At 40.5% G+C, this 22,295-nt stretch overlaps 1 protein-coding gene across 4 annotated transcripts; it reads left to right on the top strand.

Moving 5' to 3' along the window:
- Positions 1 to 598: 598 nt before the first annotated feature.
- LOC119891910 (kinesin-like protein KIF2A) lies at positions 599 to 22,129 on the top strand. Of its 4 annotated transcripts, XM_038703894.1 has the most exons (22): positions 599 to 795; positions 6,871 to 6,965; positions 10,042 to 10,164; positions 10,886 to 10,940; positions 11,522 to 11,638; positions 11,906 to 11,950; positions 13,274 to 13,374; positions 13,539 to 13,634; positions 13,725 to 13,779; positions 13,901 to 14,063; positions 15,075 to 15,165; positions 15,314 to 15,377; positions 15,490 to 15,581; positions 15,736 to 15,878; positions 16,113 to 16,317; positions 18,161 to 18,271; positions 18,365 to 18,432; positions 18,695 to 18,820; positions 19,769 to 19,916; positions 20,641 to 20,742; positions 20,930 to 21,065; positions 21,177 to 22,129. In XM_038703894.1, exons 1-22 carry the CDS (start codon positions 735 to 737, stop codon positions 21,260 to 21,262), a joined length of 2,283 nt encoding a protein of 760 aa, XP_038559822.1. In that variant the 5' UTR covers positions 599 to 734; the 3' UTR covers positions 21,263 to 22,129. The 4 variants fall into 4 exon arrangements, with proteins under 4 accessions (XP_038559822.1, XP_038559823.1, XP_038559825.1 ...); XM_038703895.1 differs by lacking the exon at positions 11,906 to 11,950 and having other exon boundaries at positions 600 to 795; XM_038703897.1 differs by lacking the exon at positions 18,695 to 18,820 and having other exon boundaries at positions 600 to 795.
- Positions 22,130 to 22,295: the final 166 nt, after the last annotated feature.

The following is a 22,295-nucleotide window of genomic DNA, read 5'->3' as shown; positions in this document are numbered from 1 at the left end:
AACCATATATATTCAGTTATTTATATAGCCTACATATATACATACACTTATACACCCAGAACATTCCACTGTGCATTTTTTAATCATAATTACAATTAAGACATAATTATACCTGTTGAGTAAATGTAGCAGAGTAAAAAGTGCATTACAATATTTCCATCTAAAGTGAAGAATAAGTAGGCACACATTGTGTATGCATGTATGTATGTATGTATGTATATATGGATTGTGAATGCTCAATAATAATAATAATAATAATTATTATTATACTGCAGCATCCTTTGCACTCTGCTCATTGCACTATTGTCTCGATCTGTCTACATTGTTGTTGTTTTGATTTATGGTGTGTATATTTGTGTTTTGTATACTGTAGTCTGATTCCTGATTTGATGAGTAAACACATTGTGAGCAATGTATGATCCAAAGTCTAATTCCTCGTATGTGCAGGCCTACACATACCTAGCAAATAAAGCTTTTTTAAAATTCTGATTCTGATTCTGATTCTGACATTTTCATCCAGGCAAGGATTTCAGAATGCAGATAAAATTGTGCTTGGTTTTATTTTGAAAATGCTGGAGCGGAATTACTTTGCTATTCTTGGTAGCTACGTAATGCTAGCTCATTCTGTTGCCTGCATCTTCCTCTCGAAAGACTGCCAAACTGAAGAAGCTGCATTTACCCGGTTCAAAATAAGCCTGTAGTCCTGTTTCTGTTAATTGTTTAAGTAATGTAGAATGGCGTCGTGTTTTGGGAAGATTGTCGTTGGTACTTATGTGGAGATAAAGCGTAGTGATGGTAAGTTTCACCCTGTCTATTCTCTCCCCGTCGCACTGGGTAAGTTGTTTGAGGATCTTTGTTGCTGCGGTGCTGTTGAGTACAGCAACCGTTGTTCCTGGCTGCAGAGCGTAACGTTCACGTTAGCTGCAAGAAAACGTTAATATAAGCTGTCAGGGCGGAGTGCTTCAACACGGCCAAATCCTTTGAATGAGCTCTTACCTTTGTTAGCTAGCGCCTAACGTTATGCGAATCCGGGAGACTTCCCGTAATTTAATAATGCATATAATTATATAACATTAAATTATTTGAATTGGTCGTTAACGAGGCTAAAACACCAACGGTAGCGCCACTGTATAAGGATACCTAATTGATGTATTCTAACAAGGAATTAAATTCAACATTAGCTAAGCTAGCAAATTTGCTAACCAAGCTTAACGTTACGTTGGTTCGATAGAGAGCGAGCTAGCCAGTGATTAGCTAAACGGCTACGCTAGGCTAATGTTACCGGCTTTATTACAGCAGTATGGCTGCAGTGAAATCTAACCCTGATCCATTTAGTTAACGAGTAACGTTAGTTTGCTTTTTGGCTGTATGTGTATGCCGCATGTAATTCATTTATTCAAGTTATTAGCTAAATATTTTCTGAGCTAACGTTAGCTGACTTAACTGGCGTTGTTATGGAAACACTCTTAACGTTAATTGTCCAAAGATGTGCATTGATAATAACACCACAGACAGACGCATCCCAAGGTCTTAGTAACTAACTTATATAGGTAGACAGTTGTGGTTTAAGAAACTCACTCTAAGAAGATCACATCTTACAACAAGTTAATAAAATTATAGTTGACACTATGCCAAAATAACGTTAGCATGATGACAGAAAAACAGTAGTGTATGAAACGCCTATGACAGCTCTGTGTTTATTACACAAGTAACAGTCACTGCATATTGTAAACTGCCATTAGGAAGAAGCTGGGATCACAATACACTCACTTCAACATCAGGTTTTATGAAGGGTTAGTTAACAGAGGAGTAGAAAAGGAGAGTGTTTTTTTTTTTTTATATGAACCTTCTCTATGTGAATATCAGCTTAATTCTGCCTACCCTGTGTAGCTGTAGAGAACTGCTTCAAGGCCAGGCAGCCAAAGATGAAAGAAAAGTTTGTGCCATTCTTCTGGCTACACCCAGTGAGACTGTGCAAAGCACTTTATAGAAAATAAGTTGTTCACAGCTAGTGGCAAGGGTGTGTTTTTAACGGTTGTATTGGTTGTTACTGATGTCTTAAATACAGTCATCCCTGAGGCATTTGATTATACTGTCCTCAGTAGCCTCCGAACAAGAAGGGGTGAGGTGTGAAAGAAACTCTTGGCAGGCCTAGAGGGGGAAGCGGTTCTGTCTGTCCATTTCCCTGCTGGTTGGTGTTGCATCCAGAGCAGGGATTGCCCTCTCTCTAGGGGGTTGGTGGCGAGGCTGGTTCAGATTCAGGCCATTAGTCACCACCCCATCTGTTGCAGACAGCTCCCTTGGTTCTGTGAGGACTCTCTCTCTCTCCCTCTGTATTTTTTCCCTTTCACAGTCAATTCTGACGAGAGGAAGATCTCACAGATAATAATTTTTTGCTAATCGGTAGATGACCTGAAGTTATTGCTCTATGGTTAGTATGCTATTTTTTGATGCGATAATAGATTTCCATCTATTGTCTGTTGTTATCGGGCATTTATTTTTGCAGGAAATATAGTAGTGTCTTTTAAATTTCTAGAGAGACACAGGCCTATGGCTGAACAATTAATCGAAATATTACTGGAATTGCAATATGGCCAAGTATGCAAATATCTGCAAATCTCAGGAACTGCTTTTTCATAAATGTCGAATGTGTCACAACCTATTATTATAAATGAAGCATTGTGGTGCTTCAGAGATGCCCCAGCCTGCAAATCAAATTCTCGAGACATATGGGAACTTCTTTGTTTGGTACAGATCAAACATCAATTCATCATCATTTTGATATCTTTTTTCTCAGTGAAAATGCAAAAATTACCATTCCCACTAAAATTGTGACTTATAGCAATGTCAATATATGAAAATAATCACTATTTCTTGTGCATATCATTCGGCCCTATACAGGCCACCTATCAGCTTCTTAGTGATTATGAACGGCATACATTTATTTTTTCGATATGGGGCACATTGACACAATTTCATCAATGGGTTTGTAGTGAAACTGATGCTTCTAAGGCTTTGTTTGTTCCTCAGGCTTAGCAGAGCTTGAAGCACCCCCTCTTAAGCCCCTTCAACTACTGGGAGGTGTCAGCATATCCACCCAGCCAGATTTTAGTATAAAAGTGGGACACAGTGGCGTTCAGTTACAAGAAATCAGCATATCAATAAGCCAGTTTGTGTTTGGGCATTTCGGCACATGGTTTATGAATAGAGTGTGTGTATGTGAAGAAGAGGAAGGCAGACTTAATGTTCCCTTCATAAGGAAGTGTCTGCCACAGGACAGATGCTGTACCCTTGAACCTGTCTGAGGGCTTTTTGCCTACGGAGAACTAAGCAAACAATGAATGATTAATGATGAAATCATTAGTCAATTGACAGAAAGGTAATCCAATTTGATCATTGGTTAATAATTTATGTCACTTATCAATTACAAACACCAACTATTTACTTTTAAAAAAGTAATTATTTATATATTACCTACAGTGTATATATACCTATATAGCTATATTTTTTCACTTAAGCTTGGACTGTGGAAGGAGACAGTTGTCTTGGTGATGGAGCAGCTTTTGTGTCTCTTGGTCTCTGGCTGCAATAGTTCAGATGGGCCCCCTACATGCCTGTTGTTGTGTATGGTGTTGCTGTGGCCTCCATTCTCCAGTTATCTGTGCCATTGTTAACCGTACATTTCTACAAGCAGTGACCTTAGACTGCCTTTTCATGGGGAATTGCTTCTACTGTTACATTACATTTGGCCACATAATCTGTTTCTTTTTTGGGGGGTGTTAACAACTGCCAGGATGTCCACCTGTGCTGGCATTCACACTCACTATCAGTGTCATTACGTCCCAAGACACACTGTTTTGTGTTAACAGTAGAGATGAACTGCTGTCAACATACAGTAAGGACGCTGATGTGTGCTGGTTGACACAACAAACAACGTATTAAGTCAGCAGAGTTGGGAAGAAACATGTAATGTAACATTTCTTTCTTTCAAGCAGGTTTACTGTTTTAATTTAAGTGTGATTAGTTATGAAAGTACTTCAAATTGTATATATTTAACAAAGTGATGTGGTTTGGAGGAAGTTGTTGCTCTGCCGTTACTTCTTCAGCATGTTGGTGAATAATAACTATTGCCAGTTTGTTTGTTTTGTTTTTTTGTGTGGCTAAGAATTGCATACACAGTGAGACAGCTGACATGGTACAGGCAAACCTGAATAAATTAGTGGAGAAATGTAACAAACCTTTAGACAGGGCACGACTCACGAGGGCTGACCGAATGGTTTATGGTTTATGATCAAGCCTTCGCAGTCACCAGATCTCCCTCCTAACACCTATAGGAAATTTTTGGACTGGCGTTCTCCACCGCCAACGTTCTCCATCTCCATGAGGGAATGTCTTTTGGAGGAAAAGACTTGAAGAATTATGCCAAGGCGCATTGAAGCTGTTTTGGTGGCCCAACATCTTTTTAATATCACCCATCTGTTTGAAGTTTCTTTCAAGTGTTGAGAATAGTGTTGATGTGAACTGAACCTTTACTGTAGCTTTTAACTTGGTAATGCTGGTTTAAGAAGATAGGCATGAAAGGCTGCAGGAGCCCACACTGTTTAGTGTGAATGGAGAAGAATTTTGTTGTGTAGCTCTGATGAAGCTGACCTAATAAGTTTGAATCATCCATATTGTAACATTGTGGCTTATTTGTACATGGCCTAAATAAATATTTATTCTACCTTACTTTTCAGTTAAACTAGTTTAGTCAGGCATTTGTCTCTGTCAGTATGAGCTCTGAGTTTGAGCACTGGCTCTACCAATAACATAGAGGTTCACGAGGACCACAGGTAATTTCTGATGGAGGGTAGGGCTGGGTAAGGTTGACATCATTATTGTTTGTTAAGTCTGTGTAAGTCACAGTAAGGTTTATGTCTGCAAATGATCAAATTATTGCTGCATTTACATGCATAGCAATTTTAATTAACACCATGTCACTCTTTTATACTAGAGAATAAATCATATAACAGTATTGTCTAATCTGTGTCATATGATGCTACAGTAAGACAACACGATACATGTTTGGCCATCCCAAAGGAGGTTGCTTTTGATTCAGTGTTCTTAAATTTTATTAATTAAATGTATACATATGAAAACTGCAGTTGATTTACAAAGTATAGATAATGTATTATTTGTATTGTATATGTCTACATGCTTATGCCAGAGTTCCTGATCTTTAGAGTGCACCAAGGCTTTCTTCCCAGCTCTGCTTGTTTTAAGACATTAGATTTGCTTTTTTTCTGTTTTTCTGAAAGAAAACCATTGTACGGCAAATCAGTGAAATGTTCAGCAGCTGAGAACACTAAAAGCATCTTTGCTCGCTAGCTTCCTGCCTCTGAATAATGGATACATGAACATGGTGTTTCCCTGGATTGTGCTGGGGATTTTGCAGCATACTGTCAGGTCCACCTAGACAAAGATGGGAGGGCTGAGCAGGCTCTTAAAAGCTGGTATTATTGCGCTGCAGTCAGAGAGGCGGAGAGAAGCATACAGGCTAGCAGCAGCAGCTGTCCTTGTCTCTATTATCGGTGATTCTCTCCAACGGGTCATTATCAAACCACAGATCTTGCTAAGATTAGCCTCAGCCCCATTGCCTTGCAAGCATTTGAAACTTAAATGACCCACTTGCCTCCTGATGTCTGAGGTGTTGATGCTCTGTTGGTTAGTATTAATGTAAGTACAGACAAGATTTAGTTTACTAGGGTGTTATTTAACACTGTACTGTCTACTGTCTGACTACTAAGATTTTAGTGGGAATTGTAATTTTTGCATTTCATTTTCACTGGAAAAAATATAAAAATGATGATGATCTGATTTTTGCTACAGTCTTTACCAAACAAGCATTTTCCCTGTCTGGAGAATATGATTTGAAAGTTGGGGCATGTCTGTAGCATCACAGTGTTTTATTTACAATGGTATGTTGTGACAAATGTGACCTTTTTATCAAAGATTGCAGCTCCTGCGATTTGGATATTGTACTTGGCTTGGGATAATATTTTGATTAATTGCTCAGCTCTAGTGTGTAATAAGCTGTTTTTGGATCTTTTTTAGTGAAGTGTTTGGGGACATATGATATAAGAAACTATTTTCATTACATGTGACCAAATACTTCGTAAGTGTAAAGCGGTGTCTATTTTTGTTGGTTTTGAATTACAGTTTGCACAGAGTCATTAATTTGGACAATAGAAATGTGTAGAATGATAATGAAGATACAAAAGTCGAATAATTGTGAAATGATTAAGTTGATACACAATTATATTGAACCACCGCCCAGCCCTATTTGTGTTAATGTAGTCTTACACAAAATAACAGGATGGCTAAAATGTAAGAAGATAATGCAACACAGGCCACTGAGTGCCAGTGATACTGCATCTTGAAAATATGACCACAGGTAATCAGGGTGGCTTTTCAGGTTTTTCCAACCTTGCTGCATTACCAAATAAAAAACAATTCAGATTTAGCTGGATCAGCCTAAGCCTTTTATAATTTACCCTGCTAAATATGTTACCAGGCTAACGCGCAAGCTAAGGTGTTAGTGAAATCCATTTTATGGTAGTGTGTGTGTGTGTGTGTGTGTGTGTGTGTGTGTGAGTCAGAGAAGAAGAGAGGGAATAAAAGTACATTTGTATTTTTATATATATATATAATAGCACAAATAGAAATAGAGGGCCATTTATCGCTCTACTTTTTTACTCTACAATTAAATTAAAATATTGCTACTGAACTTGCAAGGACCCCAAAAGAGTTTGGGCCTTCACTGCCTTCACTTTTCAATGTTATTCTGTTTACCTGATGTTTGTGTTTCCCCTGTCTTTGATACTTTCACAGGACGTATACACCAGGCAATGGTGACCTCACTAAATGAGGACAATGAGAGTGTCACAGTGGAGTGGATAGAAAATGGAGACACAAAAGGGAAAGAGGTAAACCACCATTTATTACCCCTAAAAGCAACTGCAGCACCAGCACATGCTTTTATTTTACACAGCAGTGAATAATGCATCTAAAGACATTCAGGAGCTGTGATGATTAGACAACTAGCCTGCATGTAATTCCACTTCACCCTCTGCACATTGATGTGCATGAGCTATCTCAGCCTGTAACTCCGGTCGTACAGTATGCCCCCTCTCAGTCTCACTGGTTAGCAGATGACTAACATTAGATGTTGCTGATATACAGTTACTCAATTTGCACATTATCACACTGTGATGCATCTTTTATACTTTTTTGTAGTCTTGAAAGGTAAAAGTTCATAGTTTCCCCATTCAGACGTGCCAAGATTCAGTCTAGTCAACAAAGCTTACACAATTTCCAATCCAATCGACTTTGCAATTGGATCGAAATGCAGGGTCACATTTTAATAAAGTTGAACCAACAAATGAATTCTGTCAAAAAATTAAAAAAGCGATAGTAATAGTAATAATAGATAGTAATGTGTTAATTTAGTTGTAGTTCAAAAGTAAGCTCATTTGTGGTTGTTGAGAATCACTGCTTTAGATCTTATTTGAGCCTGTAGACATATTTATGGCTAATTATCAGTTTGTTGCTCACTGACAAGCATCTATGTTAATAAGCTACTAATGAAAGCATTATTTTAATTTTTGGATTTGGGAGGTATCAGGTCATTCAAGTCCAAGTGAAGTCTCAAGTCAGTGGTGTTATATTCAAAGTCAAGACTACGCTCCCTGGTAGTCTAGTGGTTAGGATTCAGCGCTCTCACTGCCGCGGCCTGGGTTCAATTCCCAGACAGGGAATGCACACTTGTGGGTGGCAGTAGCTCAGCCAGTGCAGAACCAGAGTGTTGCCGGTATGGGAAGACTTGTTTAAATTCACAAATTAAAACTGAGCTGTACTAAGTCATAGAAATGACTTGCAGCACCTATAAAAAGTGTTTACTCCATTTTTCTATGTTGTACCGCATACTGCAAGTCTGGTGGATGTACTTCAGCTTCTTTGACACTTATCATATCCTTTTTCAAAAAAGGCCTTTGTGCACTTTAACATGCTCAGTGTTTTTAGAGCTTTTTAGGGCTGTCCCCGACTAAGGATTTACATAGTCAAATCTAGGGCTGTACGATATTTGAAAAAACTAACATTGCAATATTTTTCTTTTGTGCAATATATATTGCGATATGAAAAGATACTGGAAGTTTCACCAGATTACTTCAGTTGCTCTATTTGAAAATAATTGAGCATCCTAAAGGAATTGATCAACTGATCGAGAATAATATTGGGATTGCTAGTTCACTGTGCATTCAGAGCGTCACTCACTAGTTACAAACTGTGTATCCAAGAACTCTTAAATTGGAGTAAATGATGTTACATCTGAAAAACTTGAAATGAGAACTATCTCAGTTTTCCTTTTCTATCAAGCAGCAAAAAATGTTGAGGTGGTTGAGTTAATTTGACTTGCTTGATATTGCACTAGAGCTGAACGATTAATTGCATTTGCAATATTATCACAATGTAATAAAACGAGATTTACTAATCGAAAAGGCTGCGATTACACTCTGGTCACACGACACCCAAGAGGAAAACAGTCTGATGAAGTTGATGCTTGGTCTGCACGTTACGCTGTACCTTGCCTTCTTGTTGTACAATGGCCTTACATGACACTACATAAACTTTAGTGTCACACGGGGAATGAAAGTAGCACCCACCACCCGCGGGTAACGTGGTGGTGGGTGAAATTGTTGGTACCTGCGTCACACACACAGCCACCAGTCAGCTCAGGAAATATCTGTGAAACGGCATTTCAAACCAAACTCACAAGTCCGAAAGAGGCCCAATGTGTCCATGGCAGGCTGCGGGGGTGGGGAACTCCGGTGTTGTCGGAGAATTACTAATCTTGTCTATTAAACATGAGAGGCGTCACTATGTTTTATTTTCGTTGGCCAACTTTTGAATTGAACCTCAAACTGAGTATTTTTTGTTTGCTTGCTGGGATACAGAAAGATGGACTGGACTGAGATAAGGACTCATTAACTGGTGGTTGAACTGTGGGCTTACTGTATAACACACTGGTGAACTTGTTTTTTTCTTGTGGTCTTGAGGTAGGCCGACCTGATGATATTATATCATATTATTTATGCCATAACTTGACTCAAATTATCTTTCTCATATTATTATAATTTGCTATATCTTCACCATTGCTCATGATAATAATTCTACCTAATTCATCATAACGCAGGCCTGACCCAAAAGAAAGAACAGTGTATGTTATATCTATCTAATATTGTGTTGGTCATACTATACACTGATTTACTGCTTGTCCGTTTTGAATAATACAGAAGGTAAAGAGATTAAAAATTCATCGCATATTAAATTATTGATTTTAAAAAAAATCGTTCAGCCCTATAATTGCACTGTTCTGCGATGTGACTATTGTGCAAGAGCACATTGCGATGACGATGCTCCGGCGATATATTGCGCAGCCCTAGTCGAATCAGAGTTGTCAAGTCTTGCCTATAGTCTACTGACAGTCGAATCATGTAGTCACTGTAACTTACACTGTACATTGTTGTGTTATTGTTGACCCTTTTCTCTCTGCTCGCCTGCCATTCACCTGTCTTGTGCAGAGTTTTGCTTGCATGCCGTGCAGCCATAGCTGCATTGACGTCGTGGTTCCTCGCGGGTCTATTTAAAACGGTGTAATATTCTTTGTGTGGGTCATCAATGGTGATAAATGATCCGAACGTCCCGCAAGGTGCGACAGATCTGCACAACAAGGGTGAAGTTAAGGCTCCTTCTATAAAGTCAGCTCCTCTTCTACCACTACACACTCACACACATTCATACACGCTACGCCTACACATGCGCACTGATGCCCCCCTACCTTCTATGTAAAATCAGACGTTGAGCACCCCCATATCCCCAAAATGGCATGATCCTTGTTTTGCAGCAAAGCTTCGACTGTCAATCTCACAGTCGAAGCTTCGACTATTTAGGGTCAGCCCTAATGTAATCACTTGATATTAATACTCCTTTATTTCTGGACAGATCGACTTGGAGAGTATATTTGCACTTAACCCAGATGTGGCTCCAGACGAGGAAATTGCCCCTAGTCCAGAGACTCCACCCCCACCTACTCCCACATGTGTGAAAGTCAATAAAATTGCAAAGGTAGGTACCGGTATGCCACCATGTCTGGAAATAACTGCAACAAAACAGTCTTTTTTTCTTTCTTTTGATTCTCTCCCTCCTTTTTACATCATTCATTCACATTATTGCCAGAGTCAGTGCATTTAAAGTGCTCGGACTTGCTCAAATAGTTATGTGGCTGCAGTTTGCTGCACCTTAATATAGATCCTGGATCCTTCTAGGTAACCAACTAATTGGCCCCGTTAAGTACAGTGTGTATGGTGCACAGTAGGTTAGGGCTGCTCCATGTTGTCACATAAACATTATAAATATTGCAGTTGTGATTTAACCTGATATATAATTTATTTAATTTTTTTGGTTTAAAACATTTAAAGTGAAAACTATGAGGCAATTTACTAACTGGCCAGGAATGGGAGTTTGTCACTCTAATAGGGTACTGATGTTATTTTATAATTTAAGTACTTTTTGATTGTGAAGCTCCATAATCTCGCAACCTTTTGTGATTTGAACATGGTCTATTTTCATTTATTTTTAAAGATATGTTAAGACGTGTGCATTGGCAGTGTCATTGCGAACATTAGTGTTAATGAAGGAGGCCTCTGTACTCAGCACTAATCTGATTCTCAGGCTTCGTCTATTTATGTATCTCTACATAACAAAGGCAGACGGAAGAGGTTAAAAATGGGGGGGTTTATCCTGTTATCCTAGGATATCTTTCTGTAGCTTTTGTTTTTTCTTGCAGAATCGTCGGACCATAGCACCTACTAAGAATGACACTCCGTCCAGGGATAATAGAGGTTTGTCTCATGCAGTTCTCTGGGAATTGTTGAATTATCCACTAATAATATATTACTCCTAAATCTTAAAAATGAACTTATAAATCACAAGAAAAATAAATAGTCTATACAACATGCAAAACTAAGATGTAAATGGAAAACTTACACTCAATTGCCAATTTATTAGGTACACTTAGTCCAACACACAACAGCCATGCAGTACATCCTGCCTTCATGAAGGTTATAATCGTTATCATTTAAACTGTTGTAAAGTGGTGTTGATTTAATTCAACTGTGTGGTCACTTTGGAGGAAGTGGTTTGCGTTACTGTTGAACTGTATTGCATTATACAGAGAGGTTGTTTCTGCCTGCCTTCACTGATACAAATGAGGTAGACAAAATAATAGAAACACCTGTACATATAACACAATACAGGTAAAAGTCACCCATGGTCAAACAGATTTTATTTTTAAGTTAGGTAAGTTTAATGTAAAACTTTAAAACAGTGGGTTTAATTTTAATACCTAGCTCAGAAGCGGTGTGTTAGCAGCCTGCGAGTCAAAAGGTCTCTTTCTTAATCTCTGTGGATTTGTGATTTTCAGTCATTCCGACTCGTGCCAGACCCCCACAACCTCAACAACCAGAGCCTGCACCACCGCCTCCACCCCAGCAGCCTGCACAGCTCACTCAAGCGCAGGCACAACAGCAGCTGCAGAATGGTAACATGCTCAAAACTAATAATGTGTTTTTAAAGAACCTAGGCTGTGATCTAACTGTGATCTTTCTTAAGAAAATAGTAGTTTTAGGGAAGCAGTTGGCTTATGATTTTATTTTATGTGTTGTTAAATGAATAGTGAAAATTGCTAACACTTTTTAACATTGACAGTATTTTGATCACTTGATTTAGGCCATCTGCAGAAAACAGACAGATATAATGCTATCTTTTTAATATCTCGTGTTTTTGTTGACCACATGTTTATATTTAGAGTCCTCACATCAACTGATATCCAGAAAGGAGTTTGGACAGCTTTGTATGTATCACCTGCATGTTTCCCCTTGCCCTCCATGCCTTATGGTGATTCTAATAGAGTTTCCAATAGAAACTGAGAGTCCTCTAGTCTTATGAGAAGATTGTACACCCAAAATGTCTGCCAGATACTATTCAGAGCTGTGGTGTGGTGGTGAAGTAGCACAAGCACAATCCATCCAGCAGACAGGCTTTCTGGGTATTAGACGGGGAGTAAAAAAAACCATTTGTGCTGCTGTTGGACTGCGCTGTCTTTTCCCTCTCTGATTTCTGCTGAGTCACACACAGGCACACACGTGGAAAAGCCTGTGGCACTGTGCTTTACTCAAGGCTCAGACGGCAACAATGACCTTTTTCTTTACCCTCCATTCCTTCAAAGTGCTCACTGTCATTTGTTGAGCTAAGTGGACAGGGAGGGAGACACCTCGTTCCCCTTCCTCGCCCCTCAGCTCCCCCCACCAACAGCCTGTGAGACCCCCAAGTAGTGACGGTTCTGCATCCCTCTTATACTGCCTTGTCCCGGTGCTGACCCAGCTCATCTTCTTCTCCCAGATTAGAGCAGATTATTAATCCCTCTGCTCTGATAGTCTGGGTTCTCAGGGGTTGGAGCCAGCAGGAGGCCAGGACCGTATTACAGGGCTTCGGCCGGGCTTTGCAGTGGGAAGCTGGGGCTGTGCAGTGAGCCAGGGTTAATCAGATAACACTGGTTTTTATGAACTCTGCAAGAAATCAGAAGTGGCTTTCACTCACGTTTGCTAACTTGTGTTCTCTTATGGTTTCTAATACTTTGTGATTAACCTGAAACAACACTAATCTTTGGGTGTGCTGTGCTGGGAGATTTTGAATGACCTTCTTCTGGTTGATTAAAACCATTTTCTAATCATATTTGATTTGAAACCATCTCTTAATTTTATTTGCAAGCTAAGGCACATATCCTAGTTTCAGCAGTCCCCCAGTCTAGTTGTGTTTTAGGATGTAGATGGAAGGGATAAATGAAAGCAGGTTTCGAACCACTGTAAAGGCCTTTTGTTGGCTGTGTAAAGAAGGCAGCTAGTTTTATACTGGAGGCACTGTGTGCCAGCCACTGTATTCTGGTCTGTGCTGAGCACTCTCACTGTTGTGCTTTGTTGGAAATAGCCCAAGGTCTCCCTTCTGTTTGAAGGAAGAGAAAGGAAAGACTCACTGAGAGAAAGAGACTGCTCAAGCCAAGAGAAAAGGAAGCAGATCAAACAGTTGGGAAGAAGGATGAGAGAAAGAGAGATAGCTAGGCTATTGGCATATCCGGTGAAAGGCAGTCGAGTCACTGTTTCTCTTGTCTTTATGGCAGCGAGGAGGAAGTCAAACTGTGTGAAAGAGGTGGAGAAACTGCAGGAGAAGAGAGAGAGGCGTCGGCTTCAGCAACAGGAGCTCAGGGAGAAAAGAGCTCAGGTACATCAATATTATTCACCTTTCTCCTCCCTGATTAACAAAATATATTTATTGAATCTTGGTAACAGTTTACATTCTTGACAGTGGGGTGAGAAATTAAAAGACATGAGAATCATTGTCCTATTGCTGAATAAGCTGGAAACCCACTCTGTCTCCTTCGTCAGGAGGTGGATACCACCATCCCTAACTATGAGATCATGTACATGATCCGAGATTTCCGAGCCAGTCTAGACTACCGGCCCCTGACCACAGCAGATCTGGTGAGTAGAGACTGTGGCTTCTCCTCCTTTCCTGATTGTTAGATGTGGACGCTCAGTAACAATATAATAAAATGTCCTTCTCTGGTCCAGATTGAAGAGCACAGAATATGTGTTTGTGTGAGGAAACGTCCACTCAACAAGAAAGGTAAGGTCTTCTGTCGGGAACAACGTTGGTGTTGTGCTCAATCATTATATGTCGAATTGTGTTTTAAATTTCCTCCAAAATATTTATGTGACTTGAAAGTCTCGTTTCTGCTGTGTTCCAGAGTTGTCCGTGAAGGATTTGGATGTGATCACCATCCCTAGTAAGGACGTAGTGATGGTTCATGAACCTAAACAAAAAGTGGACCTCACCCGCTACCTGGAGAACCAGACCTTTCGCTTTGACTACGCCTTCGATGACAGCACCACCAACGAGATGGTTTACAGGTTTGTGCCAACAAATCCTTATAATTACGTTATCAACTTATCATACAATATATGAACATGACCTCGATCATTACCTGTTGTGTTTACATGGGTGTTTGTTTACATAAGAATGTCGCCAACACTTTAGCCTATGCCAGAATATTCAGCAGGGCTTTTTTGAGACTTGGGGCACAGCGCCTAAGTGTTTTTTCATAGCACTTAGCCAAATAAATAGAAATAAACTCTGCTGAGATATGTTTTGCTGTCGTTTCTGGTTGCGCTGCTTCGGTCCTCGTCCTTTGCTCTTTGTGTTGGAGTTTCACACTGGGTGGAGCTCAGGCCGCCCCTCCACACACCTACACACACACACACACACACAGTCACAGTGAATTAGGTGAAGTGAAAATAACTTGTTACTTAAGGCTAATAGGTGTTTTTCCCGTTGACTGTATAATTCCATCCAGAAAGTCTGGAAGAATAAGTCCAAATGGACTCTGTTTCAAAGCTGCACTCCACAGCTCCGGTGTGGGAACATTTTGGGTTTAAGCTGAATGAGAGAGGAGAGCCCGTTAACGTAATGAATGACCCGGTATGTTGATTAAAAGCAACAAAAAGCGGAAATACTACCTGTTATGTGCCAAATGTTTAATATATATTTGATGCAATTTTTATTTATTTAGATATTTTATTATTTTTTTCACATTCCACTTCCAATGTCTGAATATTCTTATGAATAAAAAGTGAATTGCTCCTTTGAATTATCCTTATATCAGTGGCATAAAATGGTATTGAAATGACAATAATATATTTTATTGCATTTATTTCTGGGACAATATATCGTCCAACAAAAGTGGTTATCGTGGCAGGCCTACAAATCAACAAATGAACCAAGCTATTAGACCAAACTGTTTTGTGTTTGCTCTGATATTTCACAGAAGTTACACCTGATTAGTCAATATGATGAGGATTTTTGTTTGTTTGCATAATGGTTAGATGTCCTATCCTGCTTTTGTGTTCTGTCTGATCCTACAGGTTCACTGCCAGACCTCTAGTAGAGACCATTTTTGAGCGGGGCATGGCCACCTGCTTTGCCTACGGACAGACAGGCAGTGGAAAAACACACGTGAGTTACACACAATGACTCCTTGGAAAAGCCAACACTACAACACTAGAGATTTTTGCTATATTTTATTACCGCAGCATATTGTTTGAAAATATCTCTTCACCTGCAGTGTGTGTGTGTGTGTGTGTGTGTGTATATATAATTATAGACTATGGGAGGAGATTTCTCTGGGAAGAACCAAGACTGCTCTAAAGGAATTTATGCATTAGCTGGTAAGTCAATAAGCTTTGTTTAGTGAGTAAAGGCGGCCGAATAACATAAAAAAATATTGTGGCTTGGTTTGCGCTGATGACAATTTTAGATGTCTCGTCTCTTTTCATGCAGCTCGGGATGTATTTCTCATGTTGAAGAAACCCAACTACAAGAAGCTAGACCTACAAGTGTACGCAACCTTCTTTGAAATCTACAGTGGAAAGGCAAGTGATGTGTAAATGTTAGTTTGGTCCATCCCCCCCAATGAAGGTTGGGCTGACAGATGATGCATTGTAAAACCCTGCCCCCCCAGAAAAAAAATCTTAAATGTTCACATTATACCACCAACCAATGGTGACTGTTTGTATGTGTTGTTAGGTCTTTGACCTGCTGAATCGTAAAGCTAAACTGAGGGTGCTGGAGGACGGGAAACAGCAAGTGCAGGTTGTGGGGCTTCAGGAGAAGGAAGTGAAGTGCACAGAGGACGTCCTGAAACTCATAGACTTGGGAAACAGCTGCAGGTATAACAGCAGAAACTTTGTTGATCTAGTTGTTGTTAGTTGTGTAATTCCTAGACTTGGTTTATTCTTGAATTTATTCAGTTAATCGTGCTGATGTCTTGTAATAGAAAATGAAACCCTGGTCATGTTCATGGTAAATAAAGGAAATTCATGCTTCTTTTTTCTCCTACAATTGTTCTTTTCTTGCTCTCTTCACGCTTGTTTGCCTCTTGGTCTCCTTCCTCTCGCTCCCAGAACTTCAGGGCAGACGTCGGCCAATGCCCACTCATCTCGCAGCCACGCCGTATTCCAGATCATTCTTCGGAGGAAGGGGAAGATGCACGGCAAGTTCTCCCTCATCGACCTCGCAGGAAACGAGAGGGGGGCTGATACATCGAGTGCCGACCGCCAAACTCGCCTAGAAGGAGCTGAGATCAACAAAAGCCTGCTGGCCCTAAAGGTTTGTGGGCAGAAGCTCTATTTTAGACCGCCAAGAACAGTCCCCTCCAAAAGTATTGGTAAGGCAAATTCCTTTGTTTTTGTTGTTCACTGAAGACATTTGGGTTTAAGATCAAAAGATGAGTATGAGACAAGAGTTCAGAATTCAGCTTTTATTTCCTGGTATTCACATCTAGATATGTTAAACGTCTCAGGACATACCACCCTTTGTTTGAACCCACCCATTTTTCAAGTGAGCAGAACTATTGGAACATGTGACTGACAGATGTTTGTTGTTGCCCAGGTGTTTCCTTTTAGGTTGATTGTCCAAACATTAAATAGCTCTGCATAACTAATCTAAAAGTTTTCATCCTTGGTTCAAACCTATAAAGACTGCATTTCCTGTTAAAGAGGATAAACCAACATGAAGACCAGAGAGCTGTCTATGGCTGAGAAAAGAAGTAAAATCAACAAGCACAACAATTTGGAATGTCCTGAAAAAGAAAGAAACTACTGGTGTACTGAGCAACAGACGTCGAACAGGTCAGCCAATAAAAACAACAGTAATTGATGACAGAAATATTGTGAGAGCTGTGAAGAAAACCCCCAAAACATCAGTAAGTGACATCACAAACGACCTCCACAGTGCAGGGGTGAAGGTATCACAATCCACTGTTCGAAGAAGACTCAGAGAGCAGAAATATAGCGGCCACACCACAAGATGCAAACCACTCATCAGCAGGAAGAATCAGATTGAAATTTGCTAAGAAATACAGAGATGAGCCGCAAAAGTTGTGGAACACAATCTTATGGACTGATGAGACCAAGATTAATCTCTACGAAAGAGATGGAAAGGCCAAAGTGTGGAGAAAGAAAGGAACTGCTTATGATCCAAAGCATACAAGTTCATCTGTGAAGCATGGTGGAGGTAATGTCATGGCTTGGGCGTGCATGGCTGCTTCAGGAACAGGCTCATTAATATTTATTGATGATGTAACTGATGATGGTCGCAGCAGAATTAATTCAGAAGTGGACAGAAACATTTTGTCTGCCAATTTACAGAGAAATGCATTGAAACTAATGGGGAGGAAGTTTATCATGCAGCAGGACAACGACCCAAAGCACACTGCCAACAAAACAAAGGACTTCATCAGGGGAAAAGTGGAAGGTTTTAGACTGGTCAAGTCAATCAGCTGACCTGAACCCAACAGAGCATGCATTTCACCTCCTTAAGAGGAGACTGAAGGGAGAAACACCCCGAAACAAACAAGAACTGAAAGAAGCTGCGATAAAAAAAATGGAATAGCATCACAAATGAAGAATGCAACAGTTTGATGATGTCGATGGGTCGCAGGCTTGTGGCAGTTATTGCAAGTAAGGGTTACGCCACCAAATATTAAATGTTATTTACTTTAAGATTATTTTAGGTTTGAACCAAGGATGAAAACTTAGATTAGTTATGCAGAGCTATTTGATGTTTGGACAATCAACCTAAAAGGCAACACCTGGGCAACAACAAACGTGTTCCAATTGTTTTGCTCACTTGAAAAATGGGTGGGTTCAAACAAAGGGTGGTATGTCCTGAGTTGTTTTAACACATCTAGATGTGAATACCAGGAAATAAAAGCTGAAATTCTGAACTCTTTTCTCATACTCATCTTTTGATCTTAAACCCAAATGTCTTCAGTGAACAACATAAACAAAGGAATTTGCCTTACCAATACTTTTGGAGGGGATTGTATTTTCTGCTACTTGAGCTGCAAATTCAACAAGTAAATTTTCCTGTTTGTGAACGAAATACGCCGTGATATTAAATAGCTACGTTTTATTTACCATAGGATGCGTCTCTGCTTTTCTTGTTTCAGGAGTGTATCAGGGCTCTTGGCCGTAACAAGCCCCACACTCCGTTCAGAGCCAGTAAGCTCACCCAGGTCCTGAGAGACTCCTTCATTGGGGAAAATTCACGCACATGCATGGTCAGTTCATTGCCTTTATTAATATCCTGTGTCCATGTCTTCATATCCCTTCCAGATATCATCATTTGAATGATGTTCTGTTTCTCTGTGCAGATTGCAACAATCTCTCCTGGTATGACATCCTGCGAGAATACCCTCAACACACTACGCTACGCCAACAGGTGGAAATATGCCCTGTGGCCACAGGAACCTCTGCAAATGATGCAGTGTTATGAATTTATAGCTCCTTCAATTCCATTATTGTCCCCAGTAGCTTTTGTTTAGATTGAAATTAGCAGTACCGATGTTGTTGTTAATGTCTCTGCCAACTCTCAGTAGTTCTGTCTGACTCTCTTGTATTCCTTCTCTCCTCCCTTTCTCCTGCTTTGTTTCCCTCTTCTCTCCCGCCCTCTGTGCGCTGGTGTGGCTGGTGCCGCTGTGTAGAGTGAAGGAGTTTGGGATTAGTCCGTCGGACATCCCCTTCTCCCAGGGCGGTCAGGGGAGTCGCTCTGAGCTCTCGCCCACCAATACCTTTGAGTACGATGACTTTGCTGCTACCTCTCCCAGCAGGTCAAGCACTCCCCCAAAGCACAGCACTACACACAGAAAACACACACAGTGCATGCTCCCCCCTGCAAGTACTTATTACATTATGTTATACATCCATTTTAGCAGCTTTTATTCACTTCATAAGCTGTTCACAGTGGAAAACCTCTCATTTTACCCTTCCTATTTTTCATCTGCATGGTGTGACACTTCCTTCCATCCTCTTGCCCTTGCTTTGACGTTTTATCTTTGGCTAAGCTGTGGACATAATTGTTTTCTTTTCACTGACTCCTGAAGAATGACACATCCGTCTGTTCTTATGGGTGTGTCTTATTTGTTGTGCAGTGTTTAGACCTGTATGTCAGGGATCTGTGAAAGCTGGGTGTGATTAGTCCGAATTAATGGCAGTTCAAAACTTTACATAATAAGGTGTCAGCTGTTGTTCAGTGCTAGTAACAACACTAAAACATCCATGAAGCTGTTCAGTAAAAGCATCAAGGGTGAGCTTTTGTTTGAGCAAACTCTCAGCATGTAATCCCTTGCACATAGTCCTAAATCGCTGTACCTGCAGGTCGGGTACATGGCAGTAATACCTTATCAGCTCTGTGAGGCCTCATTAAACACGAGCTCTGACCAGCTAGATTCCAGCACTTAGGACTCCTGATGGTGGCATGTATTGGATTGCATTTTATTGTACAGGTGAACTGGACAAACTGCTCTTTCATTGTGTCTCTGAATCAAGTTTGCGTGCCCAGTTAGAGCATAAAGAAGAATTAGTTCAAACATTTACAGAGCCAACACAGTCATCTTTCCCCTATGCATGATGTCACTGCTGTCATGACGCCATCCTGTGCTGTTTGTCTTTTAAGCCCACAGTTAACGTCATACCCCGACGCAGACAGCAGCCATGTTCAGAGCGGGTCTGCGCTGCGAAAGAATCTGCCCTGACCAGCTCCATGTCTTTCTCCGCAGGGTGAAGGAGCTGACAGTGGACCCCAACCAAGTGATAGAGGGGGGCCGACCCAACATCCACATGGTCAACCAGCTGGATCTTTTGGACGAGGACTGGCTGAGTATCTCGCCGCAGAGAGACGACCTCAAACTGCTCTGTGAGCAGAATGTAAGAACGTGGGGTCTGTTTTTTGGGGTTTTTTTTTTAGGGCAACATGGATAAAATTCTACCTGTCGCCAATTATAGATGGTTTCAAACATGGAAAAGTTTTGAGAAGATGCCACAACCTTGTTGCTTGTGAGAAAGATTTGTGTTTTGAGTTTTTAAAGAATCAGCATTATTTATAAGTGAATATTAAAGGTGCGGTAAGCGATTCAAATCCAATACACGCCTTTTTGTCAAATTCAGCTGAATTTCTCTTTAGGGGAAACAAAGTGGTGCACACCACGCCATACATTTGAGCCATGATTTGTGCGTCAGGTAACATTAAATGACTTGCCCACGGACATTCAGCTTACTTTCTAGTTCACCAAGCCATGCTGTTGTTGGGATGTTAGCTATAGCAGCAGGAGAGTTGTGAGTATTGCTTTCTGGAGCTGGTGTGCTGGCTCTGGGACGGTCTTGTCCTCTCTGCATGCAACTTTAACAACCGTATGCTAACCCACAACTCAGCTAATGTTAGTTACATTACTTGCTGAGTCATTGTTTGCTCTATATCGGGCTATTAGTCATGGTGTTGGTTTTTGCTAGAATCGCTTACTCTACCTTCAGTGTTTACTGGGATCATGATTTCAGCAGTGATCTCAGTGTCTGTCATATGGTCAGTTTTTGTTGCTACTGATGTTAACCCTTATTCTGTGTCCCTTGTTGAACCTGTAAATATGTTTCCCAGGAGGAGGAAGTGTCTCCCCAGCTGTTTACCTTCCATGAGGCAGTGTCTCAGTTAGTGGAGATGGAGGAGCAGGTCCTGGAGGACCACCGAGCTGTTTTCCAGGTCAGAACGCTGAAGAAAACAACAAATTAAATACTCCAGCTCACCTCATCATTGTTTTATGACGCACATTTTTGTAACAAATGTATATTCCACGTTTCTTTTAGAAAAATTAACCCTTCTAACACTGATAACCTCTGTTTGAAGGCAGTATTTCAAATATGCACTGGTATGTGTCCTCTGTGAGCAGGAGTCTATCCGGTGGCTGGAAGATGAAAAGGTGCTGTTGGAGATGACAGAGGAGGTGGATTATGACGTGGAGTCGTACGCCACTCAACTGGAGCAGATCCTAGACCAGAAGATAGAAATCCTCACTGAGCTCCGAGGTATGACTAAAGCACAGAACACATAACATCCTGCACTGGCAAACGCTGCTCAATGTTTATTTATTTATTTTTTTACGATGTGTCTCTCTCTCCCTGTCCTTCCTTCAACAGATAAAGTGAAGTCATTCCGCTCTGCTCTCCAGGAGGAGGAGCAAGCCAGTAAGCAGATCAATCCCAAGAGGCCACGTGCTCTTTAGAGACTGGAAGCTGAAGAGGTTTAAGTGGCACATACAGAAACATAACCACTAGATGTTCGGCACAACTCGGGCTGTCACTAGCAGCTGTGAAAACTGTCTGGTGTACCAACAGGCTCAAGGAAATTGCATTTGTTTTGATCCCTCTCCTAACAAAACTGGCTGTTCACCCACTATGGTCTCATTAGAAAACTTCAGAAGGAAAATAGATTCATTTCCTTTCCTTTTTAATAGTTTTTTTTCTCCATGGAGAATGACATTTAGTCTCCCCTCTCTGTTATTCTTAAATTATTTTCTTTTATACTTGTTTGTACTTTCTTTAAACAGAATATTTTTGACCTGGTATCATAAGAGCGCTTCATTGAACATGTTGTAAGGTTTACCGCACAAAACCAGTATTTGATTTCTGGTTGCTCTGGCTGACATGTCTGCATGTGCACTCTGTAATAGTGTATGTCCGCCACTGTCCTCTGCTTTCATGCTTTTGGGTCATCAGTTGGCATTGTAAAGTCATACCTCATAAGAAGTCTCTTCTCTCTTTTCCTTCCTTCTCAGAGCATTTAACAGTATGGAAGAAGCCTTTAACCAGATGGTGCTTCTTCCTTTTTTTTCCCTCCTTGTGCCCCTGAGAGGTTTTTACATGTAGTTTGCGCCATGTCATGTTATGTGGCAACTGACTTACAAACTCTTACTTAATGTAAAACATGTTTTCCACCCCTGTTTAACACTTTGTTATAAAAAAGAAACTAGAAAACTGCTATTGATAAATGTATAGTGAAGCCCACTGACCTACCATTGGTTATGTTGCTCATTGTTTGCACCGGATGTATTGCTGGATGAAGTAATAAAGATTCATGTGTTTCATTTAAATGGCTTTTGTGATGACGAGTTATCCAAATAAATGGACTGAATAACTTTTTTTCCTGGAGCTATCTTCCATCACTTTAGAAGTTAAAAACCCTCCGACCGTTGCTGCACATTTCATGGTGAATTCCACATTAAAAAGGGGAAAACATAATTGAATCCCAAATTCACT

The sequence above is a fragment of the Micropterus salmoides genome, unplaced genomic scaffold (genome assembly GCF_014851395.1).
Source record: "Micropterus salmoides isolate LMB-PRFRI ecotype aquatic unplaced genomic scaffold, ASM1485139v1 Ms_hic_scaffold_7, whole genome shotgun sequence".
Classification (NCBI taxonomy): Eukaryota; Metazoa; Chordata; class Actinopteri; order Centrarchiformes; family Centrarchidae; genus Micropterus; species Micropterus salmoides.
The sequence above is the reverse complement of the archived record's forward strand: the minus strand, read 5'-3'. Positions and strand labels throughout refer to the sequence as shown.